The 10,657-nt window shown below is 44.2% G+C and overlaps 1 protein-coding gene across 1 annotated transcript in view; it reads left to right on the top strand.

Moving 5' to 3' along the window:
* The first annotated feature begins 8,962 nt into the window (after window positions 1-8,962).
* TBC1D19 (TBC1 domain family member 19) overlaps window positions 8,963-10,657 on the top strand; it is a 97,675-nt gene continuing 95,980 nt past the window's right edge. Inside the window, exon 1 of the mRNA XM_056855384.1 lies at window positions 8,963-9,104. Within this exon, the coding sequence (XP_056711362.1) occupies window positions 9,006-9,104 (99 nt within the window). The 5' untranslated portion in view covers window positions 8,963-9,005. The remainder of the gene's footprint in view (window positions 9,105-10,657) is intronic.

Here is a 10,657-nt window from a genome sequence, read left to right as displayed (position 1 = left end):
TGTAGAATTTATAGAGTCTTTGGGATAGTTGTGGTCTGCTGAGTGTTTCACTCTGCGCTTGGGCAATTTTGAAATCTCAATGTGTTGAACATCAGAAAGCACATGAGATTATCATACCCACACTAACTGCTTCAGTCTAAGTTGTGATGGCCTCAGATATGGAAAGCTTTTACAATTTGAACCATTTGTCAGTTTTGTGGCCAGTTCTATAAATGGGAGGTAATCTTTTACTTCAAAAGCACAGCCCAGGAGAGGAATCATAATCTTCAGCCAATTAATTGAGTCGGATGAAAATTCTTAGTTTTTTTTTTAAGGTTGTTCCAGCCCCACTCTCTGTTGACAAGATTTCACATCCTACTAAGATACCAGATGAGGAGACCCTTTGAACAGTAGGGTTGTGTTGCCAGGTCCCCTCTGGCCACCGGTGGGGAATGGAGGGTGGGGTTGCCAGATCCAAGTTATGAAACTCCTGGAGATTTGGGGATGGAGCCTGGGGAGAACAAGAACCTCAGTGGGGTACACTGCCAAAGAGTCCACCCTCCAAAGCATCCATTTTTTCCAGGGGGACTGATCTATGTAGTCTGGAAATGAGCTGTAATTCCAGGGGATCCCCAGGTCCCACCTGGAGGCTGGAATCTCTATGAACAGACAGAGATGGACTTCTTATGGGAGCCTCCAGAATATGGTGAATGTGTCCCCTTCCTTTGGGAGAAAACAGGGCCTGAGGCCTGAACATATGTAGCTGCCCTATATTGAATCAGACCAGTGGTCCATCAGAGTCCTTATTGTCTACCTGGGATGAACTGCTCACCAAGCAGATGTGCTACTATTGAGCCACAGACACTTCCCCAAACACCTCCTCATACCCACCTTTTTCACATATATCTCAGAAACATTTCCACTAGGAGTTCAAATTCACATAGCATGTGGGCCCTCAACACTGTTACATGCAACTTCTTAGTTGTTCAGAAGCAACCTTATTTGGCTATCCTAGATGGGGTGGGCGAGCTAAGTATATGACATTCTCTTCCCACCACTCACACTGACCTTTTACTTTTTCCCTTTCCTTATAAAAGGCAGTTATCTTCCAACAGAGATGTGGATGAACATTCTGCAGATGAACATTCATGGTGAGTCAGACCAAGGATTTATTTCCAGAGGTGACTATCCAGATACTTTCATGCAAAAGAAGAAGAGGAAGAGGAGGAGGAAGAGCTGGTTTTTATACCCCGACTTTCTCTATGTTTAAGGAGTCTCAATCACCTTCCCTTCCTCTCCCCACAACAGACACTTTGTGAGGTAAGTGGGGCTGAGAGAGTTCGGAGAGAACTGTGACTGGCCCAAGGTCACCCAGCAGGCTTCATGTGGAGGAGTGGGGAATCAAACCTGGTTCTCCAGATTAGAGTCCACCGCTCTTGACCACTGTACCACGCTGGCTCCATACATGCAAGAAGGGCATGGAGGTTACAGTACTTTCCTTTAGTTGCCTTCCCTCCCCAGCAACTGTTTCTCAAAAGTATACTACCTGTGACACTGAGGTGCCTTTTAGCTATCATGGTAGCGTTACCAACCTCCAGGTGGAGGCTGAAGTTCTCCTGAAATTGCAAAGGATCTCCAGATTACTGAGATGCGTTTCCCTGGAGAAAATGACAGCTTTGGAGAATGAACTCTATGGTACCACATCCTTGCTGAAAAGTGACTTCATGTCTTTCCAGGATGGATAATGGACTCTTCCGATATAAATATAGTGAGAAAACTCAACAATCTGTTGCTAGGCTACCTAATTAGTTAATTCCACACACACACACCCCAGTGTTTCTACCAGCACATGGAAAATTTGACATGGCAGGGTTATAATTCGTTAAAATTTCTCCTAGTATTGTAACTAGGGACTGAGCAATTATCTGTTATAACACCATTTTGTACCACAGAACAAAGGGCTTTCTGCTTTTGTTGGCGGCTTCAAACACTTATATTTTTACATGTGAGCCTTCATTTGGGGCAGGTGTGATTTGCCTTTGCATCTCTGTTTCCACTATTTATGATAAAATGGTAAAGCTTAGGATAACGAGAGATGTCATATTAAATCTTTGTGAATGATTCAGCTACAGAGTGAGCCCACTTTCCCTTGGCTTTTCTGTTTTAATGGCTGAAGTACATTAATGGCTGATAGACCATGACGGGTAGTGGCGTTAGTCTGTCTATAGCAGTAGAAAAGGTATCTGAAGAAGTGAGCTGTGACTCACGAAAGCTTATACCCTGCCAGAAATTTTGTTAGTCTTTAAGGTGCTACTGGACTCTTGCCCTTTATTCTTAATGGCTGAAGCATAGTAATGGCTGAAGTAGGGTTGCCAGGTCCCTCTTCGCCACTGGTGGGAGGTTTTTGGGGCAGATCCTGAGGAGGGGGAGGTTTGGGGAGGGGAGGGACTTCAATGTCCTAGAGTCCAGTTGCCAAAGCTGCCATTTTCTGCAGGTGAACTGATCTCTGTCAGGTGGAGATCAGTTGTAATAGCAGAAGATCTCCAGCTAATACCTGGAGGTTGGCAACCCTAGGCTGATGTGACTAGACTCTTTAAAAGCTTTGGGTAATTATAGCAACTTTGCCAACGCGCAAGCAAGTTAATAACAGCTAGCGTGTAAGTATGTTTTTGTATATTTTTCTATGATTCTATGTTGTATGCTGTTTGCATTGTATATAATATTGTATAATTTGTTTAGTGGTCCCTGAGGAAGGCTTATGCTCTAAGCCGAAACAGAAAGGAAACCGGACTTCTGTAGAAGTGAGAGAACTTATCTCTTGGACGCAGAAAATACCTTACATAAGGACTAAAGACTTTGCTCCTTTGTTGCAAGCATATATAAGTCGATATATGTTTATGATAATATTTTTGCAAAATTATGTATCAAGGTGGATATGACTATTGAATACCACTCTTGTTGAAGCATTTACTTGTATGCAATTTATTGCTGTGTTTTGTTTGCTAACATCCAGGTACTAGATGGAGATCTCCTGCTATTAAAACTGATCTCCAGCCGATAGAGATCAGTTCACCTGGAGAAAATGGCCGCTTTGGCAATTGGACTCTATGGCATTGAAGTCCCTCCCCTCCCAAACACTGCCTTCTCAGACACTGCCCCAAAAACCTCCTGCTGGTGGCGAAGAAGGACCTGGCAATCCTAGTTTGGCTGTTGGCTTCTTTGGATTTTGCCCTCACAGGAAACAATGGAGATGTAAGAATGCTTAGGGCACCTTATTTAGGGGCCTGTAGAATTGGATCCCTTGGTCCAGTTTACTTGAGACTCGAGGGCCTTTATTGAACAGACAGCACTAGGTGTTATGATTGGGGTTCCTGAACCCATGACAAACTGTTTATTTTCCCAAGAGGGGAGAGTCAGGAAAACAGGAACTGTAGTTCCGCCATTTGGGTCTGCCTGCCAAAGGGGGTTTGATGGATGGGCATCATAAAATTTAATCAGGGAGAGACAGATGAGGGCTACATGCCAAGTTGCTCTATTGGCAGAGAGCAGAGCAGCTACCACAAGGGGCAGGATTCCTAACTCGGGGTGGGGGAGAGTTTACGCCTAAACAGGTAGAAGTGCTAGAAGGTGAACTCTTCCTTTGTTCTGGGTTCGAACACTTACGCACGGGAGGTTTTGCCTTGGATTTGCCGCTCTCTACATGCACATTTTCCCCATCCGAATTCTCAAAACTCTGCATGGGGCTTATTGTTGAGTTTTGAGAACTTGAATGGGAAAAATGTGCATCTACAGAGTGGCAAATCCAAGGCAAAACCTCCCGTGTGTAAATGTTTGCTATCTGCCTTTATGTTTAGCCCCACCCTTGAGTAGCTATTAGGGGGGAATGCTGAAGCCACTTTCTTTCAGGTAAACTTCAGCTATCTCTGCTCAATAAAGCGTATGATCAGTCTTGTTTGCCGTACTACTTTACATCCTCTCCAGATGTTCTAGTTGCTTTTAAAATGGCAGGCAAATGTCAAGAGAGCAATAAAAGGACTGGAGGATTTGACTGAAAAGCCATAAAATAAATAAATAAATAACTCCTGTTTTCCTGAATAACTTTTGATACTTTTGGAGAGGGATTAACAGTGTTTCTCTTCCTTCAGTATTGCTACCTACGTTTCCCTTTACAACTATTAAGAAAATCTATTATTTCTCCAGAGGTAAGGTTTTGAAATATTCTTCACAAATGGGTGTCCTATGGAAAGAGTATGTAATTAAAAGCCATATTATATCATAGGCATATAGTGAACATAAGGAAAGTTGTACAACCAGGACCTGCTCTCATTAAAATTGATTGTAATTAAGAGCGTAACTTTATGCATAATTACGCAGATGTCAGTCCTACTGAAGTCAATAGGGCTTAATTTAGAAGTATAGCAATACCCACTGAAAAAATTGAGACTTCAGGTAGTCACAGGGCCAAATCTGGGGTGGGGGGGAGTGGGGTGCCTGTCCTGGGGAGCACGCAGAGGGAGGCAGTGGCAACAGCAGATTATATGAAGAAAAATATGTATATAATATACGGGGAGCATCAATTTGTACTTTTTCACCCCTTCAAAAACATTTAGATCTGGTCCTGGTTAGTCATAACTGAGTTGCCAAACTACACTAAGCACTAAAAGCCCATTGACTTCAGTTGACTTCGAAGGGTGTAACTCTGCTCAGGACTGCCCAGTTTTTCCATTAGTTTCACAATAGGATTTAATCATGACTAACTGTCACTAGATTGGGACCATAGACTTTAATTTTGTATTTCCAGTCCTACTTGTGTTTGTCTCTGCAGCCTCAGAAGTATAGTTGTTATACAATTTTATCAGTAATTTCCTATTTTTGTTACAAGAGGCTTAAGAAAACACATTTTGGGTACTGTGTGATATCATAACCACAGACATTTAACGGATGAAAACAGAGGCGCCCCTTACATACTTATAAGATCCCTGTTCTTACACTGAGGACTATGGCAGTAAAAACATTTTAAAAGGTTATTTTTTAATTTGTTTTGTGTGCCATTGTGGTTGAGAATGATGTAGTATTGGATGGTGTCATTCAATGAGTCATGGTGTAAGAAAGCTTGACAGCTTGATATAAAGGGGGCATTCTGGGCAGAGCTCATTTTCTAACTGTAGTGACAACTAACCCGTCTTTCCTGCAGTGAAAATCTAATGATACCTTTTTGTTAAAAGAAGACAAAAACCAAAGAGGGGCAACAATAAACCATGTGAACAGAGAACAGAATAAGAATTCATAAGAATAGGAGGTCATTCAGTGAAACTGATTCATCGACATTAAGTTTAAGACATAAAAAGGAAGCATTTCTTCATGCACCACATTATAAATTATGAATTGATTACTGTAATGTCTGGGGATGTTGGCTGTTAGCTTTTAGCTTTTTTTAAAAAAGGATAATACCAGTTCATGGAGGATGGATCTATCAATAGGTATAGATCTGATCACTTTTAAATGTAACTCCCATGTTCAGAGGCAGAATGTATCAAGTTGGAGATGTGAACAAACCAGAGACGATAACCATCACTCCTGTGTTTGTGAGCCTCCAGAGACATCTGGTTAGTCACTGCGGGTGAAAGAATGCTGGGGTGCATGGATCTTGTTTCGATCTGGCCACATCATTCTTATTAATGCCCTTGGAAGACTAGTCCATGGCATTTTGGAATCAGTTCTGTGGAGCATCGAAGCTCTGAAACTGTTTTATGATGCTGTAATGTTCAAGGACCACAGGCAATCCTTCAAAATAAATGAAACCTGGGAGGACAATTACAAGCTGATGGTATCTTTGATTCTAAAGCTATTGATTAGTCAGGGAAATGGGAGAATCTGCTTTATTTTCCCCCCAAAGGAAATAGCTTGCAGCAGCAGAGTATTTTGGGTACTGTGTGATATAATAACCACACACATTTAACAGATGAAAACATGGGCAAGCCTTATGTATTTATAAGATCCCTGTTTTTACACGGAGGACTATTATCTCAGTTCTCAGCTTCCCCTATATTGTTACTATATTGATCACATGAAGCTGCCCTATGTTGAATCATACCTTGGTCCATCAAAGTCAGTACAGCCTATTCAGACAGGCAGCAGCTCTCCGGATTTTCAGGCAGAGGTCTTTCACATCACCTATTACCTGATCCTTAACTGCAGCTCAAGACCTTTGGTCAAAGGAGGTAGTAAATAAATGGAATGGGATCCTTAACTGGAGATGCCAGGGATTGAACCTGGGACTTTCTGCATGCCAAGCAGATGTTCTGCCACTGAGCCACGAGGACCCCTCCCCATTGCTGGACATGTACTCTGTATTCATTTGCTCAGCTGCAGCCTATCCACACTAAAATAAAAGCAAAGGACAAATGCTAGAAGAGATATGCAGTTAAAGGTATACTAGAAAAGCATCATGATCTGACAGTAGATCATCAGCAGTTCAAAATTAACCCCATCAACAGCAAGATACCAAGTGGATGGGAAATGCAGTTTCTTGACAGGAAGATGCATTGGCTCATCCTAGCCAACATTGTCATCCTAAGAGTCATCCTTCTTCGTTATAAAAGTAAATAGACACAGAAGGGTGACATTCTGCTTACGAAGGCGCTGTCTGAGGATTAACTTCTCGAGAAAAGTGTTGTAAACAGTGGTATTTGCCCATGCAAAACCCAGAAAAAGAAACAAAATAAGGTAACACCTTTTACTGAGGCCAATCCAAATGACACAAAACACTATGCGAACTTCTGAGTTTTATCGAACCCTTCATCAGGCAGATGTTAACAAAAAATTTAAAAATGGAGGAAAATCCCCCCTATGTTCATATTTTAAAATGTTTCTAGCATGATAATAGCTTAAGATATGAACATGGGGGGGGATTTCCTCCTTCATTTTTTAATTTTTTGTTAACATCTGCCTGATGAAGGGTTCGATAAAACTCAGAAGTTCTGGCAGGCTCGCAGTTTGATTGCTATAGGTATTCGATTACAGTGCTTGCATTCTAGGTAATTTCATTTGTAAAAAACAGAGTCCAGCAAGGTCCAAATAGGGTAGCCAGATCCCCCCTCTCCTCCAGCAGGAAGTTTTTGGGGCAGAGCTAGGGTGGGGATTGCGTGTGACACGTTTCCGGTATGTACCTGGAAGTGCCACATTGTGATGGCCTGCTTTACCACTCAGACCCCTCTGTTTTTTTGGGGGGGGGGCGTGATTGGTGAAGCGGCCCTTCACTATGCTGGGCTTCCGGGTGTAAACCAGAAGAGACGTAATCGTGGCGGTCACAACTGCATGCACGATCCCCACTCCTGACCCAGCCGATCCTAGAGATCTGGCAACCCTAGGTTCAAATGTCACCCTGGGAGCTTTTCTCTGACTCCTCTTTCTCTTCCTGTGCCCTTTTTGTTCTCGCTCTCCTCATGGGCCTGCAAGGAGCAGGGCACCTCTACAGGTCTCTCCTAGGGTTGCCAACTCTGGATTGGGAAATTCTGGCGATTTGGAGGTGGACCCTAGGGATGGTGGTTTTGGTGAGGGGGTGGACCTCAGTGGGGTATAATGCCATAGACTCCACCCTCTGCAGATGCCATTTTCTCCAGGGGACCTGATCGCTGTAGTCTGGAGATAAGCTATAATTTTGGAGGACCTACAGATCCCACCTGGAGTAGGTTTGCCAGGTCCCCCTTGGCCAGTGGCAGGGGATGGGGGGGTTAGGGTTGCCAAATTCAGGCTGGGAAACTCCTGGAAATTTGGGGATGGGGCCACCTGGGGAGGACAGGGACCTCAGTAGGGCACAATGCCATAGAATCCATGCTCCAAAGCATCCATTTTCTCCAAGGGAACTGATCTCTGTTGTCTGGAGGTGAGCTGTAACTCTGGGGGATCCCCAGGTCCTACCTGGAGGCTGGCATCCCTAACCTGGAGGTTGGCAACCCCATACTAAACAGAGTTACATCTTTCTAGACCAATTGATTTCAGTAATGTAACTCTGCTTAGGGTCAGTTTGAAAGGAAAAGTCCAGAACAACGGTTGCCTTTAAGCAGTTATTTTAGTTAATAGCTTATGAAACTGAATGAAGTCTTATAATTAGGGTTGCCAACTCCAGGATGAGCAATACCTGGAGATTTTGGGGGTGGAGCCTGAGGAGGGGAGGGTTTGGAGGGGAGGGATTTCTTTTTTTATATTTATTTATTTATTTATTTATATAATTGGGGGATACAGAAGGAAAAAATAGGGAAAGGGTAAGACATTAGATTAAAAAATGGGGAGGGATTTCAATGCCATAGAGTCCAATTGCCAAAGTGGCCATTTTCTCCCGGGGAACTGCTCTTGGTGGTCTGGAGAGGGAACTGATCTCTGGAGATCAGTAGTAATCGTAATCACCCGGAGGTTGGCAACCCTATCACTTATAACGAGTACTTCATAGAATTCGTTGTTGAGATTTCTGTTGCCTGTACCGTTTCGGGCCTTCCACCTCCTAAATTAGGCTTTTTATTGCTTTAAACGTCTCAACGTCTTCTAATCCCAATCCTACCCATGTTTGTTCTGAAATAAACCCCACACTGCTCAGTGGGTTTTAGTGCCAGGTCAGTCTGGCTAGTTCTGATTTCCCCGAATTCCCGGCTATAATCTTAAAAACCGGCAGTTTACACCTCACTGATTTCTGTACAGGACTAAAGGGAGGGAGGCAACGTTTTTCGGCCCCTCTTGCAAGTGGCAATATAGTAATTTTGGGATGAGCGAGGCACGCTATATAGGGACTGCAGCGCGGGCGATGGCGGAACTGGACTCCCGAAGGCGACGTTTCCGGCGGAACCCCCCCGGCGCAGGACGCGCGCCCCGCGTGTTGCCTAGCAACGCCTGGCGGACTCTTCCAGCCCCAGCCGGGGCCGAGGCGTGCGCGTCGGTGAAATGTGTCCGCCCGCTGCGTAGACCCCGCTGCAGGGGCTGGGAGGCGGAGGAGCGCCGGCTGCCCCGCAGGCGGGCGGACGAGGGAGGCAACCATGCTCGGCCCGGACGACGGCCTCTCGCTGACCATTGCCCAGATCGTGCAGAGGCTGAAGGCCTCGGGGCTCCACTCCCAGCTGGAGCGACAGGCCCAGGTGAGTTGGCTTGGGCTGCGATTCAGTACTATTGCCCTGACCTGGATGGCCCAGGCTAGCCTGATTTCGTCAGATCTCAGAAGCTAAGCAGGGTCGGCCCTGGTTAGTATTTGGATGGGAGACCACCAAGGAAGTCCAGGGTTGCCATGCAGAGGAAGGCAATGGCAAACCGCCTCTGTTAGTCTCTTGCCATGAACCCCCCCCCCCAAAAAAAAGGGGTCGCCATAATTTGGCTGCGATTTGACAGCACTTTACACACACACACACACACACACTATTCAGGACCCCAACCCCTTTTATGGAAGCGCGCCCCTGCCTCTCCTTCCATCCATGTCTAGTCTCCTTCGTGCCCCACAAAACCTTTCCTCTTCTCTCTCTTTAGTTCCTTCTTCTTTGTTTGATGCCTTGTGCCTTGCGTCTCTGCCCAGCTTTCCCACCCTTTGTGTATCTCCTGGCCTTCTGTTCTATAACAATATAGATTTCTGAGCATTTAACATGCCTCTTACATGCCATCTAAGGGTATAAGCCAGACATGTATATTCTGCTAGAGGCCAAGGAAGGTTGGAATGCAATAATAGGATTATTGTTTGTTGTTATTGTTTGTTATTATTCAGAAGCATTGCTGGGATGCTTCTGAACACTTAATGTGTATCTAGCGTGCTATCTAAGAGTAAAAGACATGTATATTCTTGTAGAGACCAAAGTCACATCTGCATTGCAAAAGGCAGAAAGGATGAAATGAAGTAACAGAATTATTTCTTTTATTATTAAGAAAAATAAAAATCGTGGTAATACTCGTGAACATTTATTGTGTTTTTTGTACATCATCTAAGGCTAAAAGTCAGGCAGGTATGTTCTTCTAGAGGTTAAAGTTGTGTCTGCATTGTAAAGAGCAGGAATGTTGGGTTGCTTTATAGTGTTAGTAGTATCATTAATAATAAGCATTGCTTTAAGAACTTTATTACGATCATAGACCAGCATAACAGTGATAAACACAAATATGAATTGCTTTAAGAAGAAGAGTTGGTTTTTATATCGATTTTCTCTACCCTTTAAGGAGAATCAAACCAGGTTACAATCTCCTTCCCTTCCTTTCCCCACAACAGATACTTGTGAGGTAGTTGAGGCTGAGAGAGTTCTAAGAGAACTGTGACTAGCCCAAGGTCACCCAGCAGGCATCATGTGGAGGAGTGGGGAAACCAACCCAGTTCTCCAGATTAGAGTCCGCTGCTCCTAACCACTACACAACACTGACTCGCCTCCTCTATATCTCTAAATGTTCAATGTGCTTCCTGTATGCTATATAAGGGTGAATTCAGACGTGTATATTTTAAAGGCTAACATCATGTCTACATTGTAAAAAAGTAGGATGGTTGGGATGCCGTTGTGAACCAACCTTCCAGCAGGCCATTGGCCTATTCAGCAAGCTGGTACAGTTTCCTTTGGAAACTGACTTTTTTTCACTCATATGGATCACTAGCTGGCTGGTTGCTTCCATGGTACTCGTAAGCATGGTGGAAGAGGTTTGGACCATGCTCTGTTGCATGCGGACG

The sequence above is a fragment of the Euleptes europaea genome, chromosome 9 (genome assembly GCF_029931775.1).
Source record: "Euleptes europaea isolate rEulEur1 chromosome 9, rEulEur1.hap1, whole genome shotgun sequence".
In the NCBI taxonomy this organism is placed as follows: Eukaryota; Metazoa; Chordata; class Lepidosauria; order Squamata; family Sphaerodactylidae; genus Euleptes; species Euleptes europaea.
Note: the sequence above shows the minus strand (reverse complement) of the source record. Positions and strands in the feature narration are given on the sequence as shown.